General features: G+C 39.0%; 1 protein-coding gene across 1 annotated transcript in view; it reads right to left on the bottom strand.

The window, feature by feature from the left end:
- Positions 1-573: 573 nt before the first annotated feature.
- LOC311292248 (uncharacterized protein) overlaps positions 574-16,503 on the bottom strand; it is a 50,798-nt gene continuing 34,868 nt past the window's right edge. The window contains exons 33-39 of the mRNA XM_084411858.1: positions 11,296-11,480; positions 7,043-7,245; positions 6,762-6,924; positions 5,302-5,411; positions 4,350-4,469; positions 3,963-4,119; positions 574-1,987 (exon numbers count right to left, since the gene is read on the bottom strand). Of these exons, the coding sequence (XP_084267984.1) occupies positions 1,983-1,987; positions 3,963-4,119; positions 4,350-4,469; positions 5,302-5,411; positions 6,762-6,924; positions 7,043-7,245; positions 11,296-11,480 (943 nt within the window). The 3' untranslated portion in view covers positions 574-1,982. The remainder of the gene's footprint in view (positions 1,988-3,962; positions 4,120-4,349; positions 4,470-5,301; positions 5,412-6,761; positions 6,925-7,042; positions 7,246-11,295; positions 11,481-16,503) is intronic.

The raw sequence follows: 16,503 nt of genomic DNA, 5'->3' as shown, positions 1-16,503 counted from the left end.
AAAACAAAAACAAAAAAAAAACCAACAACAGCCTTTCAAAGATATGCATCATTGAAATCTACAGAAGTAAATTGATCAAATGTATTTTATACTTTCTTTTCACTAGTCTCACTAGAAAGAAGGTAAGTTGTGGAGGCAAAATAGCCCAAAATCTCAAAAAGTCTTAAAATGATATTTTCTGTAATGGTTTATACTTGAAGCTATGAATCAGGCTGGACATAAGTTCAGTCCCATGCACTATTTACTCTGAGCTATTCCACCCCAAAACGACTTCTTATTTTAAACTTAAACGTATGTTTTTACGGCAATATATGAACCCCCCCCCCAAATTTAATCCAAACATCAGCCAAGCTACTGTCTGATTTTTAGTTAAAAAGAAGTAAAGCAACAGCAGACTAGAATAAACGTTTTTTGGTGGTAAGGACTTGGATAGAGGCTCGAAGAAAGGGAGGAAGGTGCTGTAAAATGCTTATTCACATTGCCGTCTACCAGTTTTCCTTGAACTTTTTATGAACCTTGTTAAATAACTGTTAGATTTCACTGTGATTATTTACAGCCACTCATCCCTGACCCTTCTACAAACGGCGTAACATTTAAAAATAAACTTTCACATGAATTATCTGTAGGACGACAGAACTAGACCACAGATTCATCATCTCGAGTATCATAAATATCTGCTATGGAGATCTTCTGCAAAACGCACATTTATTTGACCATGTATGTGACCATGTTTTATCATGTAAATCTCTGATCTTACATGATCCTCACAAGATCATCCGGTAACAGGAACATTTCTGCCTTAAGTCATGCCTGGAAAACCTGTTATGCATTCCGCTTCAAGGAGGAACAGGAGGACACAGGCCAAACGTCTCCCACATGCAGATGCGGATATGACTTATGGGTTTGGATACCATCACTTTAATACAGAATGATCTATGAAGCTTTTATTGGCAGGGGATCAAGTACAATGGAGAGATAATGCACATTTAAGCTTACAGGAGGATATTAATTGTTATAAGTTATCATAGGCAGATCATTTAGATCAACTTTTTTTAAATGAACATCCATTGCTCAGTGAAGCTGCGTAGTGTCCAGATGGTTTCATCTTTTGATGTAGTTGCTGATTCATTTATAAGAAGCAGTTCTTCTTTTTATTTAAAATGAATGTAGTATCTGTAAATATCTTAAACAGTCACACTTAGTGGTACACTACAAACTACAAATATTTGTGTATAATTAGTTTGTGGAGCGGCTTGTAATTAAACAAAGGCTAGTTATTGTTATCACTAATAATTCAGACGATTATCTACCAACATGTAATGTGTTAAAAATTATTAAATAACAACAATAAAAAAAAAAGATTAAATTATACTGATGTACCAGTTTCTAACTTTACAAATATATTTAGAAAATAGTGCATTCACTTTATATTAATTAGTGACCAATAGTGGTGTGATGTATTTTTAGCATTTATTTTCTAATATATATATATATAAAAAAATCTATGTTCTTGGCTACATGAAATACTGCATACACTCTTAAAAATAAATGTTCTTTATTGGCATCGATGGTTCTATGAAGAGCCTTTAACATTCTATGGAACCTTTCCAGTTGACAAAAGGTTCTTTATAATGGAAAAGGTTCTTTAGATTATTAAAATGTTCTTCACATTAAGAAGATAAAAAAAGGTCTTTTAAGAACTGTTCACTGAAAGTTTCTTTAGGGAACCAAATTTGGTTCTTCTATGGCATCACTGGGAAAACCCCATTTGGAACCTTTATTTTTAAGAGTGAATGGCAAATTCATTTAGTCTATAATTAGTCATAGTAGTTTATAATAATAATAATAATAATAGTATTAGTAATAAAGATACTAACAGTAATGATTTTGCACATGTCCCTGTTTATATTTCAAACAGGTCAGCTGACACTTCCTTTCCTGTGACTGGAATCACAGCATCTCTGCAGTAAACCGGACACCTCTTACACTGAAATTAAAGCACAAGAATTATGAATATTGTGAATACTTTAGCAAAACTCAGTGATTTAATAGAATAAATAAAGTCTGTATGTGATGACACAATGTCTAAGCACGAGTTCAGTTAGCTTTGAGTCTGTGGTGCATTTGTCTAGGAGGAGAAGGATGAGGAGGAGGAGGAGGAGGAGAAAAAGGAGGAGAAGGAGAAGAAAATGGAGGAGGAGGAGGAGGAGGAGGAGAAAAAGGAGGAGAAGGAGAAGAAAATGGAGGAGGTGGAGGAGGAGACAAAGGAGGAGAAGGAGAAGAAAGAGGAGAAGGAGAATGAGGAGGAAGAAAAGGAGAAGGAGGAGGAGGAGAAGAAGAAGAAGGAGGAGTAGATGAATGAGGAGAAGAAGAAGTGGGAGGAGGAGGAGAAGAAGAAGGAGAAGGAGAAGAAGATGGAGGAGGCGGAGAAAAAGGAGGAGAAGGAGAAGAAAGAGGAGAAGGAGAAGGAGGAGGAGGAGGAGAAGAAGAAGAAGGAGAAGAAGGAGGAGGAGAAGAAGGAGGAGAAGAATAAGTGGGAGAAGGAGGAGAAGAAGAAGAAGTGGGAGGAGGAGAAGAAGGAGGAGAAGAATAAGTGGGAGAAGGAGGAGAAGAAGAAGAAGTGGGAGGAGGAGAAGAAGGAGGAGAAGGAGGAGGAGAAGGAGGAGGAGAATGAGGAGATAAAGGAAAAGAAGGAGGAGGAGAAGGAGAAGACGATGAGGAGGAGAAGGAGAGGATGAGGATGAGGGGAGGATGAGAAGGAGGAGAAGGAGGAGGAGAATGAGGAGATAAAGGAAAAGAAGGAGGAGGAGAAGGAGAAGACGATGGAGGAGAAGAAGGAGGATAAGGACAAGGAGGAGGAGTAGAAGGAGGAAAAGAAGAAGTGGGAGAAGGAGGAGAAGAAGAAGAAGTGGGAGGAGGAGAAGAAGGAGGACAAGAAGGAGGAGAAGAATAAGGTAAAGGAGGAGGAGAAGATGGAGAAGGAGAAGAAGAAGAAGGAGGAGATGAATGAGGAGAAGAAGGAGGAGATAAAGGAGAATAAGAAGGAGGAGAAGAAGAAGTGGGAGGAGAAGGAGGAGGAGAAGAAGGAGGAGAAGAAGAAGTGGGAGAAGGAGGAGAAGAAGAAGAAGTGGGAGGAGGAGAAGAAGGATGAGAAGGAGGAGGAGAATGAGGAGATAAAGGAAAAGAAGGAGAAGGAGAAGACGATGGAGGAGGAGAAGGAGAGGATGAGGATGAGGGGATGATGAGAAGGAGGAGAAGGAGGAGGAGAATGAGGAGATAAAGGAAAAGAAGGAGGAGGAGAAGGAGAAGACGATGGAGGAGGAGAAGGAGAAGAAGGACAAGGAGGAGGAGTAGAAGGAGGAAAAGAAGGACAAGAAGGAGGAGAAGAATAAGGTAAAGGAGGAGGAGAAGATGGAGAAGGAGAAGAAGAAGAAGAAGGAGGAGGAGGAGGAGGAGGAGAAGAAGGAGACGCATTATAGATGATTAAAAGACTGGTTTAAAAAAAAACAGTGTTCATGAAAAGTGAACTTAGACAAAAACTAATTTGATTCTATTTTCAAGTCCAGATAAAGTATGTTCGAAAAATGTATTTTTTTTTTCATTCAGTTCACTTTCAGTTCAGCCCTTTTCAGCTGAGTTTGTGTCTTTTATATAGGACTTACAGCAAGGGTGAAAAAAAAGAAGGATGTTCACAAAATCTTTTTTGGCACACTCTTGGTGTTTCATTGACAAGACTTGGTGTTTCATTGTGATTGCGTGGCTTTTTATTTCTTTTAGCTTTGATATCCAGTCCACAGACATATTACATGCTCGCCATTTCCCAGATCAAACTACAACCCCAATATTTGTCAGATTATTCTCAACGTGATTTTTTGACCAAATTGTGCAGTCCTAGTGATTATCTATTTAAAATACAGTTATAGATTTGGTATGCATTCATCATGAGAAGGGAGAATACTGACCGCACTGCACTGGCAGCTCCAGTGGAACATAGTTTCTATTGCATAGATGGATATAGGCAGAGGCCAGTGTGCAAAAGTCTGGTCTGGAAACATCTGCACGCTCATCACTTAAGCACTCCAATCCTTCACACTTCAGCATGAACTGCACAGGGTCCACCTAATAAAAGATCCGAAAAATGAACGCTCATAAAAACTGTGTGACAGAGAGAATTCTTCATCTGAAGTTCATTGTGTTGTTTACTATTGCAGTCTTTCATTCTCTTTTGTATTTCCTCACTTCCCCCGAGGAGTGGATGTCTTTTGATCAATCTAATCAAAGGGATCTTTATATACATGTAATTGTTAGCACATGTCGTTGAGTGAGAGAAAACAGAGGACAGTAGTTACCACTCTGAAACAGGGGCTCAGAGGAGAATTTGTGGAGGAGAACAGAAATCTGCACCACAGGGAGTCGGCAGTGCCATTCTGGCAGATTTCAGCTTTCCTGCCGGCACATTCCGAATCCACCTAAAGCAAAGGGCATCAAAATATCACATTAGAGACACACACTCTGTGGTCACCCTCGTGTCGTTCAAAATCCGCATGACATTCTTCTCTTCCGTGGAACACAAGAGAGGTTTTGATTAATGTTGACACTGTTTTTTTTTCCTGTATGGAACCACAACAGTTCATAAATTTGAAAACAGCAAATTATAGTTGACTAAAATTACAAGAAATTTAAATATATAGTCCAGACACGAAACTCTGATAGGTCCTTTACATGCAATCTGCAAGCAATCACACGAATAACCGCATGGCACAAACTGATTGGCCTCTGATGATCCTGCAGCCAATGAGATTGCTTGCTCAACATTTAAATAGTCTGGTTCAGTGTTTGCTGTAGGCTAATCCTATATCGCGCTATCAGAGTTCCTCTGAAACCCTCCACCTCCCCCAGCTCCACCTGGATCTGTTACGGGATTTATGTCTGTCTGTTCACGCAGCAGCTTCAGCAGATCTTACATTCTCACAGCAGCGTGTCTGTGTATCTATTATCAGTCCATACTCCATATATCCAGTCCATGGTCAATATATGCCTGAATGGATAAGAGCAGTGTGAACATTCTACAAAGTTTCACATTTTTGTTCAGTGGAAGAAATTCATGTTCGGATTGAAATGACAGAGAGTACATGAGTTGAACTTTTCCTTCAACATTATTATATGAAATACCAAAAAGCATGCGCAGGCTATGTACATATGAAGCAAAATAATAGAAATATTTCTGTGGTTGGTGTCTGTCTGTTTTAGCTGTGCTGTGATCTCAAATGCTAAACATTCCTCACAGGTTTCTTTCGCTACCTGCCAGCTGTGAGTGAACTGAAGCACGCTGTGTGTGTAGGAGCCATCTGAGAGAAGAAGCTCGTTAGCTGCCTCGTTATCATTGGTTCCTAAAAGACCAGTGGACACACCTGTAAAACGATTGATTAAAATAACATGTTAGACCATGATGGTTTTAGAATGATTTACCGCAACCAGAGAGCAGTGGTTTTAAGTGCCATTCAATCTCTTAACACATCATGTTACAGAATATTAACATTATTCTGGAGAAGTGAATACTAGCCCCCCTCCCCCTCCCCCCACGACAACCTACACCCACCCACCCACCCCCACACACAAACACTTTCCTTGGTGCAAGAGGAATTTTTCACAAGGATTTTTTTTTTTCTTTCATAACCACTTAAAAGTTGTTCTAGGCCTTGAACTAAACCAGCCAGCTCAGAGATGAATCATAACTTCAAAACATTTAACACAAAGAAAACCATTTATTTGAACATTAAAAAAAAGTATTTTATGAAGGCATTCGCTGTTTATTCCAGGAAGCATTGCAAATTATGTACTCAAATCAGCAACAACATTTGCCATCACAAGAATAAATAAAATGTTAAAATATATTAAAGTTGTTGATTGAAAAAAATCACTTGCCATCACAAAAAAAAAAGAATGATATATATATATATATATATATATATATATATATATATATATATATATATATACACTACCGTTCAAAAGTTTGGGGTCAGTAAGAATTTTTATTAAATTTGTTTGGGGAAATAAATAAAATAAATCAATACTTTTATTCATCAAGGATGAGTTAAATTGATCAAAAGTTACAGTAAAGACATTTAAAATGTTAAAACATATTCTATTTTAAATAAATGCTGTTCTTTTAAACTTTCTATTCATCAAATAATTCTGAGAAAAACTGTTTTCAACATTGAAAATAATAATGAATGTTTTTTGAGGATAAAATCAGCATATTAGAATGATTTCTGAAGGATCATGTGACACTGAAGACTGGAGTAATGATGCTGAAAATTCAGCTTTCATCAGAGGAATAAATTACATTTTAAAATATATTAAAATAGAAAACAGTCATTTTACATTGTCATAGTATTTCACAATATTAATGTTTTTTATTTATTTTTTTATCAAATAAATGCAGATTGGTGAGCAGAAGAGACTTCTTTTAAAAACATTTAAAATCGTACCGATCTCAAACTTTTGACCGGTAGTGTATATGTATATGTATATACACATTTTTTGTTTTTGTACCATTCAAAAGTTTGGGGTAGTGTGTGTGAGTGTGTGTGTGTGTTTATTTGTTATGTCAAATCATTTTATTTATTTACTTGTCAAAGAATAGCATATACCATCAGAGCTCGAAGCACATGGTAGAACTGTCTTGAGTTTTGGCAAAATTGTATTGCTAAAAATTTGTTCTAGAAGTAATTTAGTTAACAAGCTACTGATCTTACCGTGAAGCCATCCCTCTAGGATCGCACTGCAAACCTCTAGATGATGGTCACATAAGACCCGAAGTCCTCTCTCATTGGACACCTCAATGATGTTCCCATCTTTTCTGATAGCCACTTCGTGGTTAGTGTATGGTATGTGCGTTACTTGGCAATTAATTTCCACCTAAAATATATATTTTTTGAATAAATCTGTTTAATTAGATCATATTTCATTTTTAAGATAAAGTTTCTAAATTAGCCATGACACTAATATTGGGTCTCAAAATAACAGTAAGATGTACCTCTCCATTTGGGTGGATTGCAATTATCGTGTTTTGCATTTGCACCTCAAGCGAGCGACGTTTGAACCTGACAGATTTAAGTGCAATGCTGAAGGTTTGCTTGATGACATCAGTTGCTAGGATGAAGTCACAGGATGCTGGGAGTTTGAACAGATGTCCATCAAATGACACCAAATAGACATCTGCCACTAGAAATGCCTGATCTGGACAGGAAAATTAAGTACAAAGACAGATGTGAGGAAATGAAGAATAATGTTTGAAATAAGTGTGATAGATTTTTTAATGAATAAAATAGTAAACTGTACATCAAACTTTTTGTAACTCTAACATCTAACATCTAACATTTGAACAGAATGTACTGTTCGAAACCAAGGGAAAACACATGACTTTGAGTGTGTGTGTGTATTAATAACAAACAGGGGAAATGAAACTAGACAGATGACTAGGTTTGAAACCCTGTGATTATGAAGGAATCATTACCTGGCAACAGAAGGGCTTGTCTAAAAAGAACCAATCAAATTGTGTAATGTTTCATGCCATTTTGCCATACCCCTTATTCTATAAAAACTGTTGTATTCTTACTACTGGTGGGATTCTCAATGGAATTTGTCTGAGATCCTCCGGCCTTGGTTCTTGGGGGAGATTCTCTGAGAACTGCTCGATAGATCCTCCGGCCGTGATTAAAGCATTTAGAGGACATTTGCTGAAGTCTGTTTGTCGATTATTGCTGCGCAGCAAGTAAGCTAGTTTAGGGAAGCAAGTTAGGCCCCATCCACACTACTGCGTTTTCGTTTAGAAACGGAGACCTTTTGCTACGTTTGCACCTCCCGTCCAGACTAAAACGGCAAAAACGAAGACCTAAAACGGAGAAATTTAGAAACTGCCGACCCCGTTTTGCGTTTTGAATCTTCGGAATAAGGCTGTTTACACGGAAACGATCTGAAGAGAAAACGCAAAAGTAGCGTTGCGTTATTACTTTTTATTCTGCGTTTAGACGAGCGTTATGGGGGGGGGGGGGGGGGAATCTGCGTGCATATGTTGACGCAAAAGTGTGTGAAATTCGATGTAGCGCATGTCTGTGACGTAAACGCGTACGCGACGAGAGCCACCGTGAGCAGATCAGTGCCTTCACTGTCTAGCAGACTTTTGCGTTTAGATGGGAACGCGACGGTGGAGCGTTTTTAAGATTTCCACTCTGGAGGATGGTTTCACTTTTTTGCATTTTTAAGCCCCAAATACGCCGTCGCCGTCTAAACGAAAGGCACATCTGATAAAATATTTTTACGTTTTCACCCGCGAGCGTTCTCGTGTAAACAGGGCCTTAGTGAAGACAAAACGGAGGACTTTAGAAACGATGACGCAGAGGCTCACGCTCGGCTCTATGATTGGGTGTCATCAGTCATGGAGTATACACAGGTAATATTCAGTACCAGTAAACTCCACCCGCTGGAACAGTTTCTTACAGTTTCTTACTCGCGCGGTAAACGCGTGCATGCTAGAAATAGAACCGACGCCTATTTTTCATGCGACACGCAAGCGTGTTGGAAGCGTTTCCAGGCAAAATAGAATAGGAAAAGATGTTTATATGTCATTTTGACACAAATACATATTAATAAATGACATTTCGATGTTTGAAAGCATTTTTTTACAGTCTATGTTTGAAAGTCTCTAGGTTTACACCGGCACGCGCACGCCCAGTGTTGGTGAATGGTCACGTGATCCACGTTTTCAGTCGTTTTAATGTGGACGGAGATCGCAATTCTAATACGCAGCTAAAACGCTGGTGTGGACGGAGATCGTATTCGTTTTAATTCTCAGTTTCTAAACTAAAACGCAGTAGTGTGGATAGGGCCTTAGTTAGATGACTATTATTGAACGGGGACGTCGATTGTAGAATTGGAAAAATCTACCACATAAGTCATTTTTTTCTGTCATCATTTACTTTATTACCTTTATGACTTTTGGGTTAGACTTTATTTCGATAGTCCACTTTTGACATTCTACTAACAAAACAGTACTTAAAGGAGCCGTATGTAAGATTGTGGCCAAAACTGGTACTGCAATCACTTTCAAATTACTATAAAGCGGTCAAATTACTATACAGCTCCTTTAACTTTGCAACTACTGTCAACTAACCCTCATTAATGTGCAACTATAGTATATGTCAACTAAAACACATTAGAATATTAGTAGACTGTTAAGGTTAAGGTTAGTAGAATAAGTTGACGTATAGTTGCAAAGTTACTTATAGGTATAGTTAGTAGATTGTCTTTTTGGGAAACATCACAATAAAGTCTTAGCAGACTTTAAGCAGAAAGTCTACTGATACTCTAATGACTACATGGTAGGTGACATGTAGTTGCAAAGATATTTATAGTTATAGTTTGTAAAGTGGAGTATCGAAATAAAGTGTTACCCGACTTTATTTATTCTGCTGAGCACAGAAGAACATTTTTGAAGAACTTTGGGGTCCAAACAACATCAGTCTCCACTGACTTTCATTGTATGGAATTCCCCCCCAAAACAATATCTGTTTTTATATATTGTTATCAGAGGTGGAAGTAACGAATTACAACTACTCACGTTACTGTAATTAAGTAGTTTTTTTGGGTACTTGTACTTTTTTGAGTATATTTTTAAATCTGTAATTTTACTTGTACTCAAGTACATATTAAGCTAAGTAATCTACTTCGGTACTTGTAAAATCACATTTCGTTACTGAGTACAATTTGAATTGATATTCAAATCTTTGAATGGCATTTCGGTAGCCAATAAAATATTCGATCGTAAACGGACCAATAATACCCCTGATATTTGGACTGAATGAAAGCCGCCGCAGTCGCAGCAGGTTTTGAAGAGCTGATCATGAAGGAGGCGAGGAGCTAAGAGTGATTAATGGCTGGACTGAAAGTTTGGAACAACAAACTACATAGTATTGTCAAAATATCAATATTTTACCAGCTGCGCGTTCTCATTCTCTCATCTCAACGACAGCGAGTTTGACACACCCGCCCCCTCTCAGCGCGGGATTGCAGGTAGGCCTATTACGCATAATTTTATTAATACCTGCAAGTTTCTATGGCATATTTTAATGGCAAATGTCACGAACAATATTATAACGCGAGGGCACATTCATGTAATCGCAGAAAACTGGACGCGAGCTCTCAAATATACGAATGAACTGGACTCGGATATTGAGTGTGCGCTCTCGGACTGTGTGTCATATCATGTGTAATCGCGAATCTCTCCAAGTGGTTCTCACTGCAGACTCAAATGACGTCCAACTCCAATCTCTCCATGCTCTTGAATTAAACGCTGTCAAAAGTTATGAAAAATCTATAGTCTTTTTGCAAATTAAATTCAGTTTGAATTGAAATCAAGCTTCCTTGTGCTGTGTGTGAGCTATTGCAACAGTTCACGTTACCCTATTGTAAAGACAAATACACTGAGTGATTAAATATTAGATTATTGTAATGGTTATTGATCAATGTTTAAATATGTAAACAAAAGCCTAAATTAAAATCTCACCTTATAAAGTGGACGTGTCTCTTTAGAAGACTTGAATTAAACTTTTCCATTCAAATAGATTACTGTTACAATGAGTGTTGTGCTTTTCAATGCTTGAAAATAATGATTGCCTTGACAAAATGGATGGACAAAAATGTAGATATTAAAATATTTAGTATGTAGTAGTTTTCCCGATGGTATTAAAAATTATAGGCTAGGCCTACTGAATATTGACATATTTCAAGGTGTCATATTGAAGTTAGAAATTCCAGTATCCACTAATTAATGTCCTTTGACAATAAGGTAAAAACGTGTTAAAAGTAGCTATTTTCTACATAAATCTATGATTTTGTTGAATATTTTTATTGGTAATGCATTAACTATCGCCAGCTAAAAAGTAATTAGTAACTAGTACTCTGAGTAGTTTTTGAGAAGAGTAATTTGTACTTTTACTTAATTACTTTTTTGACACCAGTACTTTTACTTGTAATTGAGTATTATTTCAGCAATGTAACGGTACTTGTACTTGAGTACAAATTTTCAGTACTCTTTCCACCTCTGATTGTTATATATATATATTGTTTTTGTGAACTCTCTTTAAGTAGTAATTTCAGTCTCATGAATAGTAAATGCATCTGACATACGAAAATCCCAGGGGTCTAGATTAACTCAATTATTGGTCTAGAGCTGGTAAACATGTGTTCAACATGAAGGCCCGTGAGAGCTAAACACTCATAACAACTCACAGTTGACGGGACTGTCCATTATCTTCCTCTTCAGCCGGTAGAGCTCTGCTGTAGGACTCAGAGAGTTCAAGGCCAGTAGAGGCTTCAGGACAAACTCCTCCAGAAGAACTTCAGTCACACCTGCTTCCTTCACCTTCAGCCACGGGCCCACAGGAAGTGGCACCCTAAAGATCAGCTCACCCTCACTGGAGGAACAGAGAGTTGTGGAGAAAAAGTTTGGAAATATATACTGTACATTTCTGTATGAATCACTGCTACTGTAAGTCCAAATCAAAATGTATATAATTAACGATAACGCTGTCATGTCACCTCTTTTTTAAAACGCTTTAAACATTGGTGAGACCTACTGGACTGGTGGTACAATTTTTGTTAAGCGTGCCAGAGGTTCTGGATTCTAAACCGCCCTCAATTTCTTTTCTTTTTCTTATTAAAACCAAAGATGTTCATCAGTGATTGTATATCAAGAGCAGAGACACTTTGTTTGGATTTTGTTTTGTGATTTCACCATAACAAATAGAAAGTCTCTGCAACAGCCTCAAGCGATAGACTGAAGTGCTCTTTTGTGTGAAGACTGTGCATGAGCGCCAAGAGAACGCTTGCCTAATACCAATGATAACAGCGGCAATAAACATTCAGCATGATTTCAAAAACAACACATTCCAGAGCCAGATTGCCTCTTATTTATCTTTCAATCACAAAAAGACAAATACTGACAAACAGCTTCAATCACCAAGTGACAATAAATACAGCAGCTGTATAAACAGACACAGCAAAAAGTGAAACAAAAAAGTATATTTTATCTTCTTAAACTATTCATGCCATGTAGCATTGCTGGTATATGGAGTACCATATTGTCCAGAGATTCCGAACCTTGATGGTCCTCGAGGGACATTTGCTGCCAGTGTGGAGTGGGTGCTGGTGATCTGTGGATCCCCATTAACCGTCACCAACCAGGAAGACATCACCAGCCCTAGACCCCAGCCAGCCGCATCCCACACCCTACACTGAGAGTATGCCAGAGCTCACCGCAGAGCCCGAGTCTGCCGCAATGCCAGGACCAGAGTCAACACCTGAGCCGATCATAGTCCCGGAGCCCGAGCCCCACAGGGAGTCTGAACAGGTGCGTGAGCTCCCATACACAAAAGAAATATATTTGAAATATATTTTCAAAATATATTTTTGGTATATATGCAAATATTTGAAATTGGCCCAATAAATATATTTTAGTTAAATATATGTAAATATATTTTCATATATGTTTACATATATGTTTTAACTTTTGCAAATTGTTTCATTTGAAATATATTTTGAAATTTAAAAAGTTAACATTTTCACAAACAAACAACACATTTTCAATTTATTTTTTAGATAGACCACTTCAGCCATGGATGTGGGCATGGGAGAGCAGTGCTCTACCACTTCCCCCGCCCACATTTTTCCTACTGGTCGGGGATCGAACCGGCAACCCTTCGGTTACAAGCCCGAAGCCCGAAGCCCTAACCAGTAGGCCACAGCTGCCCTTTTGCTGACTTTATTGGCCTAAAATGACAATTTTATGTAGGAAATAACACACAGAATGCAGAGTTTTTTCCCCTATTTTTACAGAATTGAATACAGTTATTTAATAGTGTGTGTATGCAGTGTTAGACACTGAGTTCTATCTATTGTTTAAGTGCACTTCACTGTTGGAGTGTCACTGTTATACTTGCATCATAAATATTGTGCATATTTTCAATATTTAAATGACTTCAGGAAAGATGTCAATAAAACAACAATAAATCTAATAATTGCACTTAGTGTTAGGTACGTGCCACCTAATATGGCCTAATAGTCCTAGGAAAGCAACTATCTGTCATTTTACATTGCAGTCATTTAAATGTAAGTACAGTATTTATTATAGCTGTGTGTCATAATACAGTAGTGAAATATGGTAGCCTACTGTTGTGTATAGGGGAAAAGGTAGAGGAATTACTATGATCAAAATACATTTTCGACCCTTCTTTAGCAAGCTAAACATTTTATGACCATATATTTTGTCATATATTTTACATTACATGTTATAAATGTAAATATATTTCACACTTAACATCATATATTTTTGTTATATTTCAGAATATATTTCAAAATGATAAATATAAGTGAACAACAATGCAAATATACACTCACCTAAAGGATTATTACGAACACCATACTAATACTGTGTTTGACCCCCTTTCGCCTTCAGAACTGCCTTAATTCTACGTGGCATTGATTCAACAAGGTGCTGAAAGCATTCTTTAGAAATGTTGGCCCATATTGATAGGATAGCATCTTGCAGTTGATGGAGATTTGTGGGATGCACATCCAGGGCACGAAGCTCCCGTTCCACCACATCCCAAAGATGCTCTATTGGGTTGAGATCTGGTGACTGTGGGGGCCATTTTAGTACAGTGAACTCATTGTCATGTTCAAGAAACCAATTTGAAATGATTCGAGCTTTGTGACATGGTGCATTATCCTGCTGGAAGTAGCCATCAGAGGATGGGTACATGGTGGTCATAAAGGGATGGATATGGTCAGAAACAATGCTCAGGTAGGCCGTGGCATTTAAACGATGCCCAATTGGCACTAAGGGGCCTAAAGTGTGCCAAGAAAACATCCCCCACACCATTACACCACCACCACCAGCCTGCACAGTGGTAACAAGGCATGATGGATCCATGTTCTCATTCTGTTTACGCCAAATTCTGACTCTACCATCTGAATGTCTCAACAGAAATCAAGACTCATCAGACCAGGCAACATTTTTCCAGTCTTCAACTGTCCAATTTTGGTGAGCTCATGCAAATTGTAGCCTCTTTTTCCTATTTGTAGTGGAGATGAGTGGTACCCGGTGGGGTCTTCTGCTGTTGTAGCCCATCCGCCTCAAGGTTGTGCGTGTTGTGGCTTCACAAATGCTTTGCTGCATACCTCGGTTGTAACGAGAGGTTATTTCAGTCAAAGTTGCTCTTCTATCAGCTTGAATCAGTCGGCCCATTCTCCTCTGACCTCTAGCATCAACAAGGCATTTTCGCCCGCAGGACTGCCGCATACTGGATGTTTTTCCCTTTTCACACCATTCTTTGTAAACCCTAGAAATGGTTGTGCGTGAAAATCCCAGTAACTGAGCAGATTGTGAAATACTCAGACCGGCCCGTCTGGCACCAACAACCATGCCACGCTCAAAATTGCTTAAATCACCTTTCTTTCCCATTCTGACATTCAGTTTGGAGTTCAGGAGATTGTCTTGACCAGGACCACACCCCTAAATGCATTGAAGCAACTGCCATGTGATTGGTTGATTAGATAATTGCGTTAATGAGAAATTGAACAGGTGTTCCTAGTAATCCTTTAGGTGAGTGTATTTCAATGTATTTGGAATATATGGCACATATATTTTTGACACTTTAAAATATATTTCAATATTTCTTTTTTCTGTATGGGCTGGCAACATCGTCCTTTGCCAGTGAGTGTGCTTGTGGAATCGAGGGCATGGAGTGCAGCCATGCCCACACTCCCATCACTGAGGGTGAGCTACAGCTGGCCTCTGCAATATACAATGAGGAATTGAAAGAGGAGATTCCCTTTAATCTCCCGTTGCTGCTGGTCCCGTCCAGCTCCAAGTCTCCTGTGTCTCCACAGATCCCGCCCAGCATCCCCCTCCTCTGCTAATAACAGCCAGTTCCTCAGCCCCGCCCCTGCTGTCCCTTGGCTCCTCCTCTCACTCTACTCTGCAGCGTGGATCTGCCTCGGGTCTTCTGGTCTCCAGCTCCGCCTTGGCAAGAGGATCCCCTGGCTCCGCGTCCAACCTCCGAGCCAGTCACTCGACCTTGGAATGACCACTAATCAGTTCCACCTCGGCTCCTCCTTCCCTTGGCTCGCCTGGGACCATTGTCCTTACGGCTCCAGTTGGCTCCTTAATCCCTCCGGCTCCACCTTGATCAGATGTCACTCTGCCTGTGCCACGGACTTCCAGGCCTTCAGCTACGCTTCGTCCCTCCACCCCTTCGGCTCCGTCGGGCTCCGCCTTTCCTCCGGCTCCACATTGGTCCTCAGTCCTACCAGCTCCGCCTCAGTCTCCAGAATCATTGTGTCACTTGGGTTGATTGACTCTTCGGCTCCGCCTGGGTCTCCACCTCCATCGGCTCCATCTCAGACTGTCATCCACCTGGATCTCTGCCAAGTCTGCATCATGGCTTCTCCCTCCCTGGACTCCACAGTGGTCCTTTGTCCTGGTTGTGGTCTGGGTCCCCATCTGGCTTCTCATGCTCTTGTCTCCTCCCTGGCTCCTCCCTCCAATTTATCCCCATCCTGGTTTCTCCCACCATCATCTGCTATTGTTTACTGCCATTCGCCAGCTCCTCTTCCGCCTCATAAGCCCCCTTCCTCCCTCCTCGGTTGGACTTGTTACGTCCGCGAGGATGCACCTTCCGGAAGGAGAAGCTACTGTAATGGTCTCGTTCTGTTTTGGTTTCATTTTCTATGGTTTCTGATTGGATTACATTCACCTGTTGATCATTTAGTCACCTTGTTATCCCTGTGTATTTAAACTCTTGAGTTTCCTCTGTTCATTATTCCGTGAAGTCTTTAGTTAACTTGGTTGTGTGTATTTCTCCTGGTAATGTCCTGAGTGTTACCTTGTTGGATTTATTAAAGATTTATTATTAAACAAATAATAAAGATTTATTATTTTTGTTCTCTACTCCTTTCATTTGTGCGCTTTATCGCACGCTGCTGACATTAATGTCTGTGAGCTTGGTTTTCTTGTAGGTGAGCTTAAAGAGTGGTTTGTTTTTGGCTTACACATTGGATTCATTGGCATCATATCAATAATAAACATACAAACAAGTTTTATCACAAACTAAAGTGCCCCAAATTTATAAATACATATTTATGTATTGAATATTAGTATGTTTAATTTGGATTTTAAAAACTAATAAAAAAAAAAAAAAAGATTGTATTTTGGAATACAAAACTTCTAATTGTTACTATTGTGGTGTATGTGTGCTGGGAGCCTCATAGCAGCATTATTTATGTGAATAACTGGGTTATTGATATTAATCAAATTATGATATTAATCAGATTCTGGTGTTGGGGTAAGCCAAAAAAAAAAATTGGGGGGTTGGTAACCAAAGTGACTTCCACCATTGACTTCAATAATATATAAAAAAAGAAATTCTCTAAATATAT

Source organism: Rutilus rutilus (genome assembly GCF_951802725.1).
Source record: "Rutilus rutilus genome assembly, chromosome: 6".
Taxonomy (NCBI): Eukaryota; Metazoa; Chordata; class Actinopteri; order Cypriniformes; family Leuciscidae; genus Rutilus; species Rutilus rutilus.
This window is presented reverse-complemented; position numbering and strand designations above follow the sequence as displayed.